At 38.8% G+C, this 21477-nt stretch overlaps 1 protein-coding gene across 12 annotated transcripts in view; it reads right to left on the bottom strand.

Annotated features, from left to right (window-relative positions):
* Window positions 1-8772, bottom strand: part of neo1a (neogenin 1a) — a 270805-nt gene extending 262033 nt beyond the window's left edge. For 5 of the 12 annotated variants that reach the window (XM_074665719.1, XM_074665716.1, XM_074665717.1 and 2 more), the window contains exon 1: window positions 8151-8771. In XM_074665719.1, coding sequence (XP_074521820.1) covers window positions 8151-8235 — 85 coding nt within the window. In that variant the 5' untranslated portion in view covers window positions 8236-8771. Of the gene's footprint in view, window positions 1-8150 lie in introns of all 12 variants that reach the window. The other 7 variants (XM_074665712.1, XM_074665721.1, XM_074665722.1 and 4 more) reach the window with 4 other exon arrangements.
* Between the last annotated feature and the right edge of the window lie 12705 nt (window positions 8773-21477).

Raw genomic sequence — 21477 nt, 5'->3', positions numbered from 1 at the left:
CTGATAGCTCCTGAGCACATCACAAACCACCGACAGCTGGAGAGTCTGTCGCTGCATTAAACAAAGAGGAACTGGACTCTGATGGACAGGTAGTCTCAGGGTCAGCTCCATGGAAACTGGCCCCAGAGGTCATGACGACGACGGAGGATTGTTCAGGAGCCCGGAGAGCAGGACAGCACCACAGTAAATCTGCACTTCATCCAAACTTCTGGAGGGAAACAGAAAGAAGAGGTGGTGTTTCCTGCCCCGTCTGGAGCCAGAGTGAGCTGTAGTTGATGTTTGGCCTCTCAGGTTGTTAGAAAGCCTCTGAGGAGTCGTCAAACAGGAAAGCACGGACAGCTTTATGGCCTCCTGACACTATTCAACGTCTTTCAAACTCAACGCAACTTTTTTTTCCTGCTCCGTCTCTGTCCGGACATGAAAGCAGCGGCAGCAGACACAAAGAAGACGCGCAGCAGCCGGATCGGAAAGCTGCTGCGTCTGACATTGTTTTAGTCACAGCAGGGGGCGGCTCTGAAGCTGAGAGGAGTCCAGCTTTAAAGAGGAGTTCACCTGAAGTGAGCCCGAGCATCACAACACGAGGAGACGGCTTTAAAGAACAGACGAGCTGATGCTCCAGGACAACAACGCTAACTATTCCCCTCCTGCTCAACATTAAAGAAAGGAAAGCGAAGGTTTCTCTTTGTCCAGGAGCAGGTTTCCCCAGGACGGCTGATTAACAACACTCTGAGGAAACTGCTGCTACAAACGTTTTATCATGGAAATAACTGGGTTCAAGTTTCTGAACTCCTGTAACTACCAGTGTTAGAAAGGAAGAGGGGTTAGCTCACACATTTCATGAAGAGAAGAAGAAAAACTTTAAATTTCTGGGTTTTTTCAGACATTTTGACATGATGTTAAAACCTGATAGGGCAGTTACATTCATCCTACAGACGGGTTTAACGTCTGTTTGTGTTCTTTGGCTCACGCAGAGAAAAACCTTTTCTCAAGACCTAAAAACAGAGGTGAGCTCCAAATATGAGACTTTTTTTCAATTAATTAAGCTCGTTCAGGTGTTTTCTTCTAAACTTTAAAGTAAAAAAACATGAATCTGCGCTGAGGTCATGTGTGTGGATGGTATGTGCACTAAGATTTATTACAAACTGTGGTTTTCTCACTCACACTCGGTTAAATTTCATCCTCCAAATGAAAGTAGAAGTGTACGCTGACTCGAGCGCTTGTTTATCCCCATTCATAAATCCAATCTGGACAAAATTTCAAACCTTTCCTCCGCTTCACCTTAAAAGGATGGCGAACTCCACCTTAATCTGTGGGGTTTTATGCTGGAGGTCATCTTTACTGAAAGTCTGAATCCAGGTTTTCTGAGACTGAAGCTGACTTCATGTTTGGTTTTTGTTGTGCTGTTAGAGTCTGATCGTTTGGTGGTTGAAACTAGAGGTCAACCGATATGGGTTTTTTGAGCAGCGGATGCCGATATGCATAGCCGATTTTTCCAATTTGATATTCAGGCCGATTGTTAAATTAATATATATTTATCACATTTTTGTGAAACGCAGCAATTTCTGAGCAACTAAAAGAAATCTATTACAACAAGTGGTGTCCAGTCGTCTGAACATTTATTCAGTTTTTCAAAACAATGAAATATTTTGTCTGAGTAAACACACAATGTAACAAGCAGTAGTAAACATTCACACTCTTCTTAAAATGTCAAAAAAGAAATTTAAACTTATTAATATAATTTGAACAAAAGTATGTGATGTATCCAAGTGGTTCCACAAGTTTGAGGTGCTCATCTTTTTTGTGCCTGATCAAAAATTGCGTCATTTTATACAACGGATCAAAAATCGGCTTTTTAAAAGAAAATACGGCCGATGGTCGATAGAGACAAATGTCCAAATATCGGCCCAATATATCGGCCGGCCGATATATCGGTCTACCTCTAGTTGTAACACTCATTGTTTCTGCGCTAAGTGCAAAAAACAATCCTGAGCCTGAACTTCTTTGCTTTTGGGTGGGGGTACAATCTAGCTAACTCTACATTTACATATATTAAAGAGTGGCTGTTCTGCAGTGAACGTTACTGCTCGTATTTTTAGATCGTAAACCCAGTCGGTCACTGATGCTTGTCCCTTAGCGTTGGCTGTTGCTCCTTACAAACGAGTTGTGAGGCTCAGACCACAGACAGCAGCTCTATAACCTGGGGTCTGACTCGTGCTGTGACAAAACGTTTTTGCCGCTAGCTGCATTCATGCGTTTTTTGGCGCAAGCTCCAGCTCCTATGATTTTTTCACCAGCAACTAAAGACTCACGTCTGTCAACCTCTTCCAACCTCTTCCAGTCCCTTATCGATGGAGACATCCTCCCCTGGCTTCAAACTTCTGTAATCCATGTTCCTGATGCCAGCGTTTCCGGTTTGTGAAACATGTGAAACTCTGGTGTGGAGTCAACTGGATCTGGATCGTATGCTAAGACCCACCCCTCTGTTCCCTATTGGCCGGGGATAATAGTTTGGTTGATAGCAAAAATCTGTGTTCCCCCCAAACTACTGGTAGACCAACTAGCTTGGCAAAGTAGACCTATCTTTTATTTTTTTTTTTTGGTGAGCCAAACGCTGCACGCTGAAAATGATACAGTACCAATGCCCAGTACCTGGCAATCGGTATAGGTACTCAACGGTTCCAATTTCTGGTGCTTTTTTTGTGTTTATGTGGTAAAAAATATAAATTTGTTCAATAATAAAACATATTTTTTTCAAATGAACATATTTATTCTTCAATATATAACCGTTTAATGCTGCGTTCATGTCCAGCATGGAAAATCTCCTACTCTTCCACTTCCCTCACAGTCACAAGGATGTGTTCAGGTACCTAAACATGGTAACTTTTCATTTAACGTGAATTGGTACAACAGACAGAATTTGGTTGGTACCTTTAAAACTATAAACTATGTAAATGTTTAGCAGAAAAACAAAGCTTCAGAATGAACAGAAATCCCATTTAGTTTTAAACTTTTTTTATCCTGTAGACGTTAGGGATGGGTACTGAATTAGGTGTTTTAACAGACTGATTTCTGTCAAAAGTACCAGGTACCGATTCACATAAAATCAAAAATCTTTGTGACTGTGAGGGAGAGGAAGAGTAGGAGATTTTCTATGCTGGACATGAACACAACATTACAAGGTTGTAAACTGAAATGAAAGTGCACAATGGTATACAAGTAAAAAGCAACAGATAGAGGACGATATACAAAACTCTAAAAAAAAAAAAATAATAGAAAGGACTGGAAAAAGACTGTTTAAGAAAAGTATAACTTTCTATCAAAGAAACTGTCTTTTCAAGCCAAAAAGAAGAAATATTAACAAAATCATAATCACTTTTAGGACCCGCCAGACTCCAGAAGTTAAACTAGAAGATAATCTATCAAATAATCTCATTTATATTCATTCACAAACAGCTGGCTACACCACAGGGACGCTAACTCTGAGCTACAGCCGTGGGCAAAGTGACGACGCTGATCACTGAGAGCAGGAGTTCACGGCTTTCTACTCTGAGATCAATCAGTTTACGTTGTTGAGTTTCAGGTTTCAGTGTTTTTCTGTCATTGGGCACTTTATATTTTGAATTTGACAAACAGACAGTACATCAGTGTCTGCAGCTCATGTGTAAAAAGCAGTTTGACAAATATGAGTGAAACTAAAGCAGTTAACATGATGTGTATTATTATGCAAATTAGCATACAGTGAGAAATGCTAAATATGTGTCAGTCCGACCAACTGAACTGGTTTCCACAGCAGTTAAAAGCTGAGTCATCAAACTTCATCATCATTCCCAGAAAGAAACAAAACACACCGAGCTAAATTCACAGGAAACTTCAAACAGACCATGAAAATAAATCTCTGTCCTCTGACTGAGCAAAACCAGAACCAGATGAGCTGGAGGCTTCGCAGGCTGCAGAGGAGAGACTCCAGTCCTGTTTCTGCACACAGACAGAGGCCGTTTCACCTCAGGAGGGGGGTCAGGAGAAGGCGAGGACTTGGGTTTTAGACCATGACCCCCCAACAGCACAGGTTTCAACGCTGCAAAACGTCATCAACCTGAAACACACAGCCCTGATCCAGCCGTCGCAGCAGCAGCATATGCACAAACAAACAAACAAACAGGAGCATTTCACAAAATGAACCAAAGCCAATAATTCAGGTTGTGACAATAAAAGTCAGGAGAAAGCTAAAAGCTGAAAGGAGGTGATTACGCCCAGCCCAAACCACCAGAAAGATCCACCAGCAGATGTCACGCCGTCCATTCAGAGCGTATTGATCCGTCTTTAGCTCGGCCTATTACTGGTGACAAACTGCTCTGACTGTGGGGGCAAATCATTTATATAATTGCAGTCATTTTAACCCCCGATCACCCAGGACCAGCTGATTCATCGGCTGGAAACAAACAGGAAAAAGCTGCAAACAAGTCGCTTCTTTCTGATCTCATTTAGCCGAGCTCCTCCTCCTCTTCCTCCTCCTCCTCCTCCTCTTTCTCCTCCTCGCAGCAGATCGGGAGGTTTCATTAGCGTGGCAGATGAATCAAACACGTGGCCAACTGTGCAATTATCCGTCTCTGGTGGATGGAGGTCATTAGGACGTTTATGAGTGATCGGGGATGATAAATAAATGATCAGTAAACAGAATAATACAGACGGCGGAGCCAGCAGTGACTCTGCACCACACACTAAACCAGTGGTTTTCAAAGTGTGGGTCGTGGCCCATAGGAGGCCGCCAGGAAGCAAAAGGGGGTCCTGTCTATTTTTTTATTTATACTTATATTAAGGGTTTTTGCTGTAACCATTTCTCCTGAACATAAAAAATGTAAAATGCTGGGTTCATATGTTTCCAAATGTACCTAAATGCCATAATAATAGTAATAATTAGAGCCCGACCGTTATAGGGATTTTTGGGGCCAATGCCAAAACCAATACTGGGGGCAAAAAGAAGCCAATATCCGATTTATCGACTGATATATGTAATAAATTCATTGATATACACAGGATAAATACTGTATTTGAACACAAATTATTACTAGCTATTGAAAAGTTCCATCTTCCATTTAAATGCATGGGACTAAACTAGATTTTAAGTTACAATGTAGCTGCTTTCAAAACATGCACTAAATACAATTACAACAAAATACATTAAAACATTTTCCAAAATTATTTCAACAAAGACAATAACTTGTGAATTCATAAGCCCAGGTTAATCCTGCATGGCATTATGAAGTGAGACACTGTGTAGTAGTTGCAGGAGCAACAGAATCTCCCTGGAGTAAAAATGTTTTTGTTGATTAATCGGTTGCAGGCTATAATCGGCCCGATTAATCTGATTAATCGGCCCAATTAATGCGATTAATCGGTTGGGCTCTAGTAATAATCCACTTTATACAGTGCAGGGGTGGCCAACCTGCGGCTCTTTGATCTGTTCATTACTGTTATTATGAGTAGTGGTGTACCAATCAATCTACATTATTGATATACTGATGTTGTGATCAGTATTGATTGATACTTGGGTGATGACATTGATACTTAAGTTTCAGTTTCCTTTCTCGACATTGCACATCTGTTCATGGGTGGAACTTTGTCTTTTTTGCTGTGAAAACAGATATTTGTCCATGAAATGGCTCCAAGTACGAATTGAAACACACTTACAAAGGCAATAAATGCAGTTTCAACATTTGGAAGTGTATTGATTTTCATCTTATGTCCTTTCGTTTATGTGTGAGAGGAAGCGTGTGGTTGGCCACCCCTGATATAGCGCATCTATAAAAATGTGTCTTCATTGGATCTTAAAAACTTTATTTTGTGTTGTTTTGATCTGTTTTAATCTTTCTAATCTAATCTGATGTCTTAATCTATGTGGACCTGGTGGTTTGCACCTGTTATTGAGCTATCTAAAAAAACTAGCCTGAACTTTGAGGCTCTTCCTCGGTCTAACTACTGCCTACATGTCAGAAAGGAGGATCCACAGCGGCTGACAGAGCCCTGAAATAAAACAACCTGACTGTGTGAGTCTGCCTTTTGTTAGTTAATAACTTCCTGATATAAACAAAAGTAAATAAAAGCCAGAAAATGCATTTCTCTACATATTTTGAAGCGTTGTGTGGTGGTTTCCAAAGGGGGTCCCCGACCAGGAGCAAAAGCTGTTGGGGGTCTTGGTTTAGTAAAATTTGGGAACCTCTGCACCAAACTATGCTTGAAATTCAGGAAATCCAGCTACATCCCCACAAACAGGAATGTAAGACCACCAGGCATTTCCAAACACAACAACACAAAGGTGGTGAGTGTGTTGTTAGCAGGAGAGTCCACAGAGGGGGAGTCCACAGAGGGGACCCTTAATGGGCCAAAGATAACAACGGTTTGTTTATGGAGTCTGGGCAGCGCTGTATCTGAGGTGGTCTGCGGGGATGAAAACCCGGTGAGTGGCCTGTAAGAGCTGAGAGCCAAATGTTTACACGTTTCTGTGACTTATTTGCATTGTCCACGGGGAGACAATCAGCACACAACCCCCCCTCTGCAGGATCACAGAGATAAGATAGAGCCTGAATGGGTCCTACGCTCCTCTAACAGGGTGAGTGAACAAACTTTAAAGTCTGAGTAACTTTTAGGAGCCAGAGCAGGAAGCTGTGAGGTTAAAACTTACAAAGTGAGACGATCCATCAGATCTGAGCTCCTGGGTGAGACGGAGAAACTCTCTGATACGTTCTGGCCACAGCCTCGACCTCAGAGAAATGTGTTTTGAATAAACAGATATTTCCAGAGCAGGGGACCCCACAATTAGTAATTTGAAACTCTCTCTGCGTGTGGGTCCCAGCCCAATTCTCTGGAATCAATCAAAGCTCCCAAAGGAACTCCCTGGTCCCCTTAATCTCCTGGTTTTATTACTTTCCAGACAGTCGGCCTGTTTCACCCTACCCCCATCTCCCTCTTTTGTACCGATCTCCAGCAAAGCCAAGGAGGGGCTTTTTTTTTCTCTCTCTCCGTCTCCCCTTCCACCACTGCAGAGCGCTTTTCATGCAGGAGAGGGTCTTTCATCAAGCTCCACACGCAAACAGCTAGCACAGGCCTGTCACTCCAAGGCCTGCTGTCTGCTCGGCACATTCATCTCTCTTTGGAAGTGAAACAAACAAGAAGCTTTCAAGTCCTCTAATACACACACAGAAAAACACACACACACACACACACACGGCTTACTTTGCATATCACATGAATGATGAGGGAAAATCTGGGCCATGTTGCACAACCTGGAGTTAGATTCATCATTTTGTGCCGGCCACATGCTGCTGTGTTTGATAGCATCTAACAGCTTAAATGATAAAGTTATGACTCTGTGTGATGAGACTTTCTTCTCATGCAGACACTCACAGCTTTGAGTCAAACACAGAAGCTCAAATCAATACCACTTATTTCAGGAATCACCTCTCAGATCTGCTGGGCTCAGACCAAACCCGGGCTGCACACTGCACACTGCACACTGCAGTCCCCACACTTCAAAACAATTAACAGCAAGGAATGAATTGTGCTCTGTTTATCCATCAGCTAAACATGTATTGACGCCCAGGTAATGAGATGTCTGCTGGACTGATGATCCTGGCTTATTACCTGACAGTGAGCACTAATGAGTCTTTGCATAGTGTGTGTTTTTTAGATCCCACTCCCATCAACAGGGATGCATGCATGCATGATGTGAATGAAAGACACAAATGTGTAATTTCAGCCCAAATCAAATCCACCTGCACACGTTTGTGCCACAGCTCTCCTTCTCCTGTGTGGATCATGTGGAAGACAAACCTCAACACCCAGCGAGCAGACAAAAGGACACAGTGTGAGCAGCGTGTCGCTTTAAACAGAGCTGGCCTTTGGGTAAACACTCAGGCTGTTACACAAAAAAAAGAAAGCAGTAGCCTACTTTTAAAGTTGCCTAAATGGTGTAACAGTAGCTGAATTAGCCTCCTAGCCCCATGACTGCTTTTCCAATCCAACAGCTTGCATTCCGAGTGCTCCCTCTCCCCCCACGGGCTCAGCAGCCGCAGCAGCAGCAGGTAAGTTTCCTCAATCTATGCGCAAAGACGCACAAACACAGCCCAACAACAGGCGGAGTGTGGGGATCTTACCTTTGTCGACATGCTTTGCAGCGTTGGTCTCCGTGTGGCACAGGAAGGTGAGACAGAGGAGCCACACAGCTCCCCGCTCGGCCATCACTTTTCACAAATAAATCTTTGCAGCCTTCAGGAACCCTGGAGAAGCGTTAAAAAAAGAAATCCGTACAATCCCCGGCCACCTCCTGTGAAAGCACAAAGGCGAGAAAAAAAAAAAGTTCAAAGTCCCAAAATGCGCAGGAACATCCAGAGCCAGGTACTTTTAAAACGAGCCGGGTAAAACATGTAGCTGGGAAGGGAGAGCCGCAGGTTACCGAGACTGTTTTCTCAACTTGGTCGAGGCAGAGGTCGGAGAGAGAAAAAAAACGCTGAAATCAATCCATTGCCACGGAGGCGCAGCGCGAAGGCGAAGGGATTTCTGCCACCGAGCACCGACGCGCCGACTTTACCGCTCCGAGCCGTGTCAGCGCGACGAGGACACGAAATGAGCTCAGTTTGAGCAAAGATAAGATCCGAGCAAAGCAGAAATATCTCCGCCGCGGCCAGCTCTCTGCTCACGGACGGGACGTAAGAGAGCAGCGTGTTGAAGGGCTGGATCTCCACCGGCTCCCCGGAAAACAGGGTGTGGAGTCACACGGAAGTTGGGATCCTGGCTGCTTCAGAGCTCAGGCTGAAGCTAAAATATGGTGTAGATTTCAGACCCAGAACAGCTCCTCGTCCCAACACTGCAGAGACTTTACCTGGATGGAAAACAAAAACACGACAAACGTCCAAAGGTGAGACTGCAGTCAAGCCTAAAGCACACATTAAGGGTTTTTCTTAAGATACATGTGTTACAAAGTTTTCAATTACACCACATAATTGACTCTAACAGCTTCAAAACACAGACGTAACCACTATAAGAGCCAAACTTTGCGTTCACTGCCTGTAGGCAGAGCGTGAACGCATAGCTAAAGCTAGCTAAAGCTAGCAGTTTTACATTTTACAATAAAACAAAACAAGCCATATATATTTCACTAATAAAATGAAACAAAGTGCCTTTTCTGAGTTCATTTTACAGTGAATTGTTTTTGCTTTTCTTAAAACCATATTCAAACTTTCAAACCTGCGGCTAGCTTGCTAACTTTGGCTAACGTTGCTTACGCTAACGCTAGCCACATTTATGTTCAGCTAAAAAATGATGAAAAGTAGACTTAAACATCTCAAAGCTGCTGTTGACTTATAAATATTGTTCTTTTACTACAGTTGTCAACATATACAACAAATATTCAGACAAACAAAAAGAAAAAAGATTTAGCTGTTGCTTTTTTTAAAGCTGAACACAGATAGTAGCCGCGCTAGCTTCAAGGCTAAGGAGCTAACTGACGTCTCTGCGACATTAACAACCTAGAAAAAGAGATGGGTTTTATAATAATAACGACAATGATAATAATAATAACAATAATAATAATAATACACTTTTTTACATAGCACTTTTTTAAAGCAATGCTACACAATGCTGTATCTAACGTTTTGTTTGTGAGAAAAAAAAACGGAGCAAGTTGGAGGAGTTTGGTCACCTGTGCAGCCAAAAATTCATCCATTTATTTCTGTTTTCAGCTCCTAGATAACTTTAGATAACCAATATAAACATTATCCAAATAGTGCATGTTTTTCTCTGGGGTATAATTAACAAATATAAGGCAAAGCAAGTTTATTTATGTAGCACATTTCAGCATGGCAATTCAAAGTGCTTTACAGGCAGAACAAATTAGAGAAAACAATTAAAATTCAATTAAAAATGATATTAATTAAAAAAGATACAATAAAACAATTAAAAAATTAAAGCAGATTGTTTAAAACAGATTTTAAGATAAAATATGCAGTGCAGAGTTAAAGAAAATATATATGCAAATGAATTGTTAAAATGCTCTAATAAAGGCAGCTGTAAAAAGGTGGGTCTTCAACCTGGATTTAAATGAGCTCAGAGTTTCAGCAGACCTGATATTTTCTGGCAGCTTGTTCCAGATATTTGGAGCATAGAAGCTGAATGCTGCCTCTCCATGTTTGGTTCTGACTCTGGGGACTGAAAGCAGACCTGATCCAGAAGACCTAAGTGGTCTTGGTGGTTCATACGGGATCAAAAGATCATTGATGTATTTTGGCCCTAGTCCATTCAGAGCCTTGTAAACCAACAGGAGTGTTTTAAACTCTATCCTTTGACAAACAGGAAGCCAGTGTAAAGACCTCAGAACTGGACTGATGTGATCCACTTTCTTGGTCTTTGTGAGGACTGGAGCTGCAGCGTTCTGACTGATTTTTTAGTGAGACCTGTAAAGACGCTGTTACACTAATCAAACCTACTGAAGATTAAAGCATAATAAATAACATAACATAAGAGATAAAGCTTAATAATAATCACTGGGTGCAGAGAAGTCATTAAAACTTTTATTATACAGTCAGGGATGTATACATGCTAATATTAAGTGCTGATGACGTGTTCTGTTTAATTCATTGCATCTATAGATAATGTGATATTGTTTATTATAAGGTGATTGCTGTAAATGTTATTCATGGATTCTTTGAGTGGGATAATCCAAGTATATTTTAATTTACAGACAACAGTCTGATCCTCTTTAGTTGGACTGAGTTTGGAGTAATAATGTAATTCACTAAGTGTTTATTCAATAAATGCACAATTTGACATTTTGAGTGATAATTTCACACACAAGAGTGCATAGTTATGTTTCCTTATTCGTAGAAAGATTACCTGTGACAAAAACAGTCCCACCAACTTTTTAATAAGTTTTAACTTGTTCTACAGATTAATTCATGTGTAACTTTAAATATTACTTGAAGCAGCTGTATTTTTTTGTTGTTGTTGTTGTTTTTACCTTTCTGTAATCTGCCCTATTTATAAAACATGATGTAAATATTCTGAATTAGCTGGTGGGATAAGTCACTGAAGCTGAATTTACATTAAAAAAAAACATTGAACCATATTTTATCCACTCCTCTGTGTTGCATGTTGTAAGGCTGGACCATAAAGGTGATGTCAGACCATGTTCAGTGAATAAAAACACAAATTAACTGAATGTACTGGGTTTTTCTCTTCATTGCACTTGAATTGTAATGTTCCCCAAGGACCACAGACAGGGATGTGAATAAAATGAAGAAAAACATTAACTTAATTTATTCCCCTGGAGTCCTCTATCTGCTCTTGTCCTTCAGCAGTTAATCTAGTGAACCACAGTTGATATTTTTACCCTTTATGGGCTAATCCTGAGATTATCTAGCTATCATACTATAGAAGAAGAGCGAGCTGCAGGGAGCTGAGACAACCAGTAACAAAACAGAGGAAACAAAAAAATACGAAACAAAAAACCAAACAAATCCAGTTTATAAAAACATGATTGGTTTAAAAAACAAACACAGTGGCCAACATACCAGCAGATTATATTACAGGAAGATTCCTGACCAGGAGATGGGTTCAGTTCAGATCAAGTGACGTAAAATAATTTAAAGGTTGGGTGCTGCATGTTGTTAAAGGAAAGGTAATTAAAGCACATCAAGTAAATATTTGAGAAACCAGCTTTTAAAGGTCATTAAAGAGGCATTAATCTCCCGTTTGGTGAAGGTGATGTGTTTGTCAGAGGAAATAACGTCGTAGTTTTTACAGTCGCTTTGAAAGAAAGAAAACAGACTCCTGTGCTCACTTTCAGGCTGTGAGCTGGCTTTAAGGAGGATGAGGACAGGGGAAATGTGTCTGGTCTCAGCAGAAACCCTCAGTGGAGGCATCTTTACCTCACCCAGGCATATGGAACAGCTCCCCCCGCTGGCGTGAGTAATATATAACACTGCACTCACAGCATTTCTCTCCAAAGGGGATGACAGAGCCTCGTTGTGTCTGGTTCCTCAATTGCTGTTTTTAACGGTCAAACAAAACATTTCGACTTCAGAAACAGAGATACTTCCTCTCTGCTTCGCTGAACGCACGGTGTGCCTCAAGGCTCTCCTCTCGGACCAACAATTTTTTCTTTAAACTTCCCCGTATTTTTTTATCAAATTTTGCAAAAATGAAGTCACATTGTTGGGGTTACTTGACCGAAGGGTATTTATTGTAATTTAAACTCCCTCAATACTGTCAAAAAGAAAGTCCATACACACAAGTTCATAAATCTGTTTTATTAACCCTGATTACATATGGGGAAATACAAAAGACTGGATTACACAGTTCAGCAAGAATGTGGAGAGCATGGGAATGGTTTCATCTTCCATTTCTAAATATTGTTAATATCTCATCTCTACAGATTGAAATATTTTTTCTAAATTTTGAGGTTTCTGTTCTTAGTGCTCCAACAACAACAATAATACAAAAAACCCAACATATTTATAGATTTGATTATTATTTTATTCTCTTCTATTTTATTTTATTTTATTTTATTTCATTTTATTTTATTTTATTTCATTTCATTTTATTATTTTTTATTTTATTTCATTTATAATTTTATTGTATTTCATTTCATTTTTTTAATTATTCTATTCTATTTTTTATTTTTTTATTTATTTATTTATTTATTTTTAACAGTGGGCTAAATTTAAACTCAATGTGTAACACTGAACACTGATGTGTTTTTTTTTTCCTCGTCTTCGTCTACAGTTGTTAATGTCATATACTGCTCTATGTGTCTTTAACTGCTTCTAAGGGAAAAATAAAGATTTGTTGAATTTAAGTTTTAAATTGAAATAGACTTAATATCCCTTTGCATTTAAATGATGGAAGTAAAAGTAAGGAAAGGAGAGGAAGTTAAAGGGTTAGGACAAAAAGTCTCTGGATGCAAGAAAGAAACATTCTGGGTCCATGAGATTCTTTACATTTTCAAACTTAACATTTACAGTTATTCTGAAGTATTGAGCATCATGAAACATGTCATACAAAGTTTGGTTTCTTTCATTCATTTGTTTAAATTAATTAACTATAACATATCCTCATCCTTTATTTCTGAGGTCTGAGTGTGAGGTTGTGTAACAGGTTTATCATCACTGAACAGCAAATGACAGGTGTGATCATCTTTTTCTCTTCTTACAGTCTGGACGGCAATATTTCCTGATGTTTATTTGATGTCTCTGCTCTATTTCTTGGGGCTTAACTGTTTAACATAAGTAAATAAATCTCACCCTCTGTAACTAATGCTCCTCACCTGGGTGAAGTCAGGCTCTGCTAACAGCCGGCTCAGGTAAGATGTGAGTGCTTCAGATTTACATATCAAGGTGTGATCCTCTTTGAAGTAGTTTGGCTGACTGGAATTCAAAATGAAAGAAAAACATCACAAAATGTTTTTTTAAGTCTCAGTGTTGTGGTGTAGGTTTGGAGAGACTTATAATGTGTGTATTATCCAAAGGGAATTTAACCTTTTTATTTTCTTTCTGATGGTAAAGTCTTATTAAAGAGTTACCCCGATGACAGAGCCTTACACCTTTTGTGTGACTCGTTGATGTTGAAGTGGGGGAAGCACAGGTTAAACTTTATCCATCAAATCTTCATTTTACAAAAACAGAGTAATAAGAATCACAAACAGAAGTCCAAACAGAGATCCCTTTAACACATCATTCATTAAATTACAGTTACTGAAACTTCATGATAGAATAGATTTCAACATGTTGCAAAGTATGTACAAAGCTCATAAAAGCTCCTACCATTTAATAATCAGTGCTGATTCATCAAGAGAGAAATTAGTTACAATTTAAAAAGATTCAAAATATTCGCAAAACCAGGATTCAGGATCACACTAAAGGAGCGCAGTGTTACGGTTAAAGCAGTCACTTTATAGAAAAACCTGAACAGAGACACTGAAGAAATTAAATCACTCAGTATCTTCAAAAAATATATTAAAACCAGTTTATTAAAGAAAAAAAGGGATGAAAGATTTTCTTAATCTGCAGAATAAAATAAAAATAATAATAAAAATAATGATTTAATTAACATAATAATAAAAAATAATTAAATAAAAAAAAACAATAAAAAATAATTAAATTAAAAAAATGAAAATAATTGATTAGATAAAAATAATAAAAAAATAATTAAATAAAAATAATAATATCAAAATTAATTAAATAAAAATAAAAATAAAAAAATTATTGAATAAAAATAATAATACAAAATTAATTAATTAAAAAGGATAATAAAAAATAATTAAATGAAAAATAATTATAAATAAAAAAATTATAAGAATTATTGTATGACTTTTTCTGTTGTTTTGTTTGTTGTCTTTTGTAAGAAATAATTAATGGAAAGTTAAAAGGCATGCTGGCATGTATTTTTTTATTACTGTTATTATTCTGATCTTGTGTTTATTTAATGTTTTGTAAGAGAAGGGGCAGATATGATAAGACTTTGTCTTCTTTTTGCTCTCTTTTATTGATTTCATATTTTTTATTTTTTTATTGTTCATATATTTTATCTCAAAAGAAATGAAATAAAGATCAACTGAAACTAAAACCAAAACTAAAGTTGCAGCTTTAATAATCATCCTGAGGCAAATTGATTAAGTATTTCCTCTTTGCTCTGTGCAGCTGAAGTGTATTTTATCCTGATGATGGCGTATTTAAAGCGTACAGTTTTTATATCATTATGTACAGTCTGACACATAGCTCTGGTTTGTAGCTCGTTATGGTGTAACCGCCAACATTTGCTCCTCTTAAAGACATTTTCCTACTCTGCTGATAAGGAATCATTAATAACTCCAACACCACATGAATCCCACCCCTGCTTTTTACTGTATGCACTCCTCTCTGTAATGAAGCGATATATTCCAGCGCAGACCTGCCTGAGAAAACCCGCTCACATCCTCAGGCCAATTACATTATGAACATGCACACAGCTGAATTCTTTAATAGTCGAGGCTTTTTTCCCACAGCTTGTTGCCCTGAACGTATTTCTTTCAGATTAAAGAAAAAGGCTCACTAAATCTCAAATCTCTGACATTAAAGAGACACTCACGCCATGAATCAAGTAATGGCAGCCATGCAGTCGAGGAAATGGCCATCAGATTACTGCACGGAAACGATGGTGGATTAACGTGCACGTGAAGCAGCTGCTGGGCGTTATATTTCAAAGGTTTTTAGACATTTAGAGCCTGGTTTGAAGAAGCACGGCCGTGTATACGTTATTATGTAGAAAAGCTTCGTTATGTTGCATGATGTGCGTTTGCAGCCTGCGGGATGTCATGTCTGGTGTTAGCATTACTTAAACATAGCGAGGGAAAATGTGCTGCCAGCACGCACCAAAAGGCAAATTACAAACACATTAGATTCATCCTGTATCACTTTATACACACATAAGATTCATCCTGTATCAGATTAAACCCAAACTCTCTGCTAATGTTGAAGAAGTACAGACAAATCAGCCGCTCTCTGTAGATGAACGGTGCGGATTACCAATCCAATCCTGGCACCAGTTGAATGTGATCCCCGGATGATCCTGATCTTATTTAGGTCCAGATTAAGAGTCAAAGGGCTCAGCTCATAGAGGAGCTGGATGAGCAGTCTTAGACACGGCGTTGGCGACTTTCAGAGGATTATTCACACGTCAGCTGATATACGACCTCTTCCTCTGAACATCAGGGTGTAAACTCAAAGCTACATTACAGCATAGCCACACTTACTGAGCACCTTCTGAACATAATTCAGTGGAAATATTTTAATTCATGATACAGTTAAACAGACAGATCGTGACACAGCAGCTGGTCTGGACCACTCTCAGGCAGAAACCTCGAGCAGGACCAGATTCATGACTAGTAATCCTCCATCGTCTGCATGTTTCTGTGTTTTTGCATGAGGAAACCCCTGAACTGCCCCTTACAGAAACCTTCTTCCTGCTCATGTAGCGTTCATTTGTCCAACAGTGCAGACTTCACACTGTGACACCTTGTTTGCACTAACATGTGTTAGCGGTGACTGAAGAGGTGTGATAAACAGATGGATAGGAACAAGAGGAGCTACCTGTAGCTAACAGAGGGAGGCTAATGTTTTCAGGTTACTGATAAATCTCCTTATTTCATTAAACATGATACAGACTGAAGACCACCACTCACAGTCCTGATGTTAAAACCTGATTAACCTTTTAATCAGACCAGCTCATTTAAAAATCAACACTGGTGCAGATTTGAGGGAAGTAGCCTGCTAGCAAGTTAGCTAAACTAGTGGTTTGAAAGTGGGGTTTCTGAATCCAAAACTATTACAGTTACATATTATATCAATTATCATTAACATATTAACAAAACAGAGGCTATATTTGATATAAAAACATGCGTATGGATAGTGTTTGATCTGTTATTTACTTTCAGTTCTTGCTTTAAGACCCCTGAGGTGACTGAACCAGGATAACGACAGTATCAGATGCAGCAGATTTATGAGTAACAGAACAGTTGGTGTCGACAGGTGGGCTAATTTTCCACCAGTCAGCTAATTTTAGCACACTAGACTTTTTTTATATGTCAGTTTTCTGTCTGTATTTGGATTGGCAGGCGTCCTTGTTCTGTAGGGCTGAAAAATTTTGGAAAATAATCCAATTGCGATTTTTTTCAGACCAATATTGCGATTTAGCATACGATTTTTTGGGGGGGGGGTGACGTTTATCTTCTGCATTGTTCACGTAACTCAAGTTTTAAGTCATTTTATAGTTTGACTAACCAACAAAAGATACTGTTAGCATTTAAACAAGTCTTTTTTGCATTTCTTAATTGAAAAAGAAAAAGGAAAACTGTGAAATTTTACTAACCTCCAGTTGTCAGTAAGAGTAACAAACCAAACAGAAAAAAGTGACCAAGAGGTATAGCTCTACGATCTACTGGATAGATCTTTGTAGCCCACAGGTTTTTTTTTTTTTTGCCAGAAAAATTGCCTTCTATTACGTTGCAATGTCGGTTTAAAATCGATCAATTGTTCAGCCCAATTGTTCTGTCAGATTCATGGGCTGAAAAGGCTAAAAACTCTGAATTTCCCTTCAGGGATTAATAAAGTACATTCTATTCTATTCTATTCTATTCTATTGTATTCTATTCTATCATCTTAAAACACTGTACTTTTTTAATTGCAAGTACTTGCTCCTGGCTATGTAAGCTACTAAAAACTGAAATCTTATCAGGTATTTTTGTCTTATTTTAAGTAAAAATGGTCTTATTTTATTTGATATGAGCCACATTCACCTGGTTAGTCCAGAAAAATGTCTGATTTCAAGTTATACAAAGACAAAATGAGGTCTGAATTGCTTTTTGAAATTAAAATATATATATATATATATGTGTCAATAGAAAAAGAAAAATTTGCTTGAAACTAGAATAATGTCTTAATACAAGAAACTTTCCTCTCTTGAAATCAGACATTTTTCTGGACTCGTCAGGTGAATGTAGCTCAGATTAAGACTGAAAAAACATCTTTTTCTGAAAATAATATAAAACACTTGATAAGATTTCAGTTTTTTCAGTGTGTTTCTCCAAAATATGCCCCAAAGTTAAACTTTCCAACCTACTGAAGGTGGATTCTGGACGTAAATATCACAGAGAGGTTGTTTTGAAGGCACGTCGCTGAGATTCCCATTAATCTGGACTTTCTCTGGCATCTGTACGCATGGACGTTAAAATGTGCGGTGAGGGTGAACAAGCAGGGGAAGAGTTCAGGTTTGGAAGAAGTGAGGCAGATTAAACACACACACACACACACACACACACACACACACACACACACACACACACACACACACACAGCAACCAAAACAATGAGGAGTAATGTGTCTGATATTAACAATATTGAAAAAAGTTTGACTGATGAGAAAACGACAGAATGGTGATGGTGCACGCAGGACTTATGGCTGCTGGTGTATGCAGTTTGGTGTTTGTGTGTGTGTGTGTGTGTGTGTGTGTGTGTGTGTTTTCTTGGCTATGACTCTGCATCTAAGTTTAAAAACTAAGTTTAAATCATATCAGCCCGAAGGAGAAGGATGACATTTCTATCCTGAACCAGCAGTTATATTTCCTCTTATCTGACATGTTCGACCGATATGCATGGCTGTGTGTGTGTGTGTGTGTGTGTGTGTGTGTGTGTGTGTGTGTGTGTGTGTGTGTGTGTGTGTGTGTGTGACAGTTATTTGCCCACGGAGACAAACAGCTGCTGTGTACCTGGCCCACACCCAGACCCACTTTGGCAGCCGTACAGGGCCTCATGGAGCAGCTTCACCTGCGGCTGCACAGCTCATAAACCTGCTTCAACAGGAAGCTCGCCGTGTGCGCTCGCCGTGCGTGCTCGCAGACCTCCGTCATACGTGTGCTGGCCTGGGCACATTTTCAGAGCCTGGCTCGGCTCGTCTCACACATGTCAGCACTTTTTTCTCCTGTCTTCACTCCTTCACTGGATCCTGGAAATCATTGTCCTAATTAGCTCTCAGCGTGAGGCTGAGATATCGCCGCGCGCAACCTGCTCCAACCGGGACGCAAGAACGGAGAAGGTTCAGGATCAGGATCAGGATCTGTGACAGCCTGAGCTCTGATTGGCTCAGGTCATGGCTTCAGTTACTCCAGGAGGGGCTGGTATCTAAGTTTCTGACCATGGCCGATTCTGATCGATTCTCTTGTATTTTGTATGGTGGCCCTAAAGGTCAAAACCAAGGAAACATTTTTTTCTGATTATAAAATTTAATGAGACAAAAAAATCTCTGCTGTAAGAAGTTTTGTTTCTCAAATGTGGTTGTGTATTGACCTTCAGGGCCACCATAGAATTGAATCCTGATTTGAAATGTTAGCCGGTTGATTTTATATATTTTTTTAATATTTGTATTTTTTTTTTTTTAATTTGTACTTTTATTTATCTATTTATTTTCGCATACGCATAAATAAAACTTTTCTCAATCTCTTTAAATTTCTATGATTATTTGAATTAAACTAAAACATTTGCCCTAGCAGGTGGTATGGTTAATATTTTAACTTTCTCTGGGTTTATTATTTGATTTATTTTCAATTCATCATGATATCCTGATATCCCTGATATCCTTGTTAGCTTTTATTTATTTATTTATTTAAAACTGAAACCACCTGTAGTCACTGAAAAAAGTCAGTCAACCTCAAAACCTTCTCCCTCTTCATGAACCAAAACAATCTGAACCAAGACGTCTTTGTTTCAGTGAGTTTCTGATAATTTTCTTATTGTAGCGTAACTTAAAGCTTCACTCCAAAGTATTTACAAACAGAACTCCTTCATAACAAAGAGGGTGGTACTTCACCTGCTATAAGAACGGATCTTTTTCATGGTCATTGGCTTTCATTGGCTAGCAACGGCTCATAGCAACAGCCTATTCCTGGATAACTGACTGTTGCTATGAAGAGCAGAACGACCCGAGTTGTTTTTGTAGTTCAGTCGATCTTTATTTATACAGAATTAGTTCACAATAAGTGTTGAGCCAGCTCAATCAATCTGCTCAAGGTGAGTGTCAGTGATCAGCAGTGTTGTGATCTGATCGCTGTGAAGCGCTCGACTCATGGTGGGTTAACATGGGATGAGATGAGATCAGGGGTCTGCAACTTTTACTTTCATTGGAGCCATTTTTCCTCAGCTCACCTGGATAAATGTCATCCAAGAGCCACAAAATCTACTTTATCTTCACAATAAAGACAAAAGTGTCTAAAATTCAATACATAGTTAAAATCTAGTGAATAAATATCTGAATGAAAAGTTTTTTTATTTAATATAACTGTAAAGGAAAGTCTTAGTTTTTATTATTTTTTCAATGCAATCCAATCCACTTTATTTATAAAGCACATTTTACAAACAGAGCATTACCAAAGTGCTGCACATCAAAAACATAATAATAAAAACAGTAAAACAGCTCCACCAGCTCTCATTAAGGTAATAAAAACAAGTTACATTAAACAAGAATAGGCTAAAACAATAAATAGTACATACAATAATAAATACAAATGAAATAGATTAAAAAGGACAATTAAAACAATAAAATCTGGAGAAAAACAATAAAATTAATACTATAAAATAACTAAAAGAAATAAAAGACACAGAGGACCACACAGCTCACGCAGATATCGATAAAATTTCAAATATGTCAAAAATATTGAAATTCAAAAAATATTTAAAAAATGAAATTACAAAAATTTGCAAATATTTTAAGAATTACATTTTCTTTAAATTTGAGTTTTGAAAAATGCAAAAAAAAAAATCTACAAAAAAAATAAATTTAATAAAATTGCAAATTTCAAAATTTTTGGAAAAATACTTGTAATGAAAACTTGAATATTCTCTGTAAGAAAAATACAAATAATAATTCAATGATATTTTTTAAAGCTACAAGGATCCAAATGGAAAGGACAACAGGTCTGAAAAATAAGGCTCCTTTATCTTGCCTTGATGTTGGGTTTCTGTTAATTTAATTATATTAATATCAACAGGTCTAGATCTGTAAAGTGTCTTGAGATAATGTTTGTTTTGATTTGTCGCCATACAGATTAAGATTGGTTGATTGAAAGGAGTCAAAGAGCAGCATGAGGCTCCAGACCCGCAGGTTGAAAACCCTTGGATTAGAGTTTAAGATAGGAAAGGGATAAATTTGATCAGATGTTGGGTCTTTGTAAAATATGATTAATGGACAGCCTATAATCATTTCACTGATTAGAGAGAAGTCTGATAAGTTTGAGTTTGGGTAAAAACCAAGAGAAGAGATGAAAACATGAGCTCCATGTGGCTAACAATCAGACCAATGAGGAGCTTACAGGAGCCTATGCTCTATGAAAACCTGCTCACTATACATCATCCTTCAGTTTGTGTTGACACTGACCTGTAGACACCGCTCCTCTGTGTCTCTGTGGATCCTGACCTCTTCATGAATCTTCGAGGAGTTATAAATCATGATTCAGAGACGACAGCCACGTTAAGGCGCTGAAATCACCCACAGGCTGTCTCATAACCAGCGGGAAAACCTCCACACTGTACATTGAAGCTAAGTGCAGCAGAGGTCTGGTAATCATCACTTTGAAGTCGTTTTCAAAGCCACATTAACTCTAAAGAGCCCAACTCTCCGTGACCCCTCTGCAGGTGCATCTGTGAAAAAAGGCAGCGTGATTTTATACATCAGTTACCGTAATGAGGCCGTATGTTCCCACAAATTACAGCCACAGACTCCAACGAGCTGCAGAAACTCAGGAAACCACACGGAAAGGCTTGACGACATATGTCTGACTGCATCAGGAGGAGGAGCGGAGTCATTAGCTGGAGTGATGATGTGAACGTCTGAACTTACAGCCTCCTCTTGTTCTGTTTTATCAGCCTCTGTGGGGACACTCAGAGCCACATTCATCACTCACAG

Source organism: Halichoeres trimaculatus, unplaced genomic scaffold (assembly GCF_033239565.1).
Source record: "Halichoeres trimaculatus isolate MK-OKI-2021-1 unplaced genomic scaffold, fHalTri1.1 fHalTri1_scaffold_3, whole genome shotgun sequence".
NCBI classification, from domain to species: domain Eukaryota; kingdom Metazoa; phylum Chordata; class Actinopteri; order Labriformes; family Labridae; genus Halichoeres; species Halichoeres trimaculatus.
This window is presented reverse-complemented; position numbering and strand designations above follow the sequence as displayed.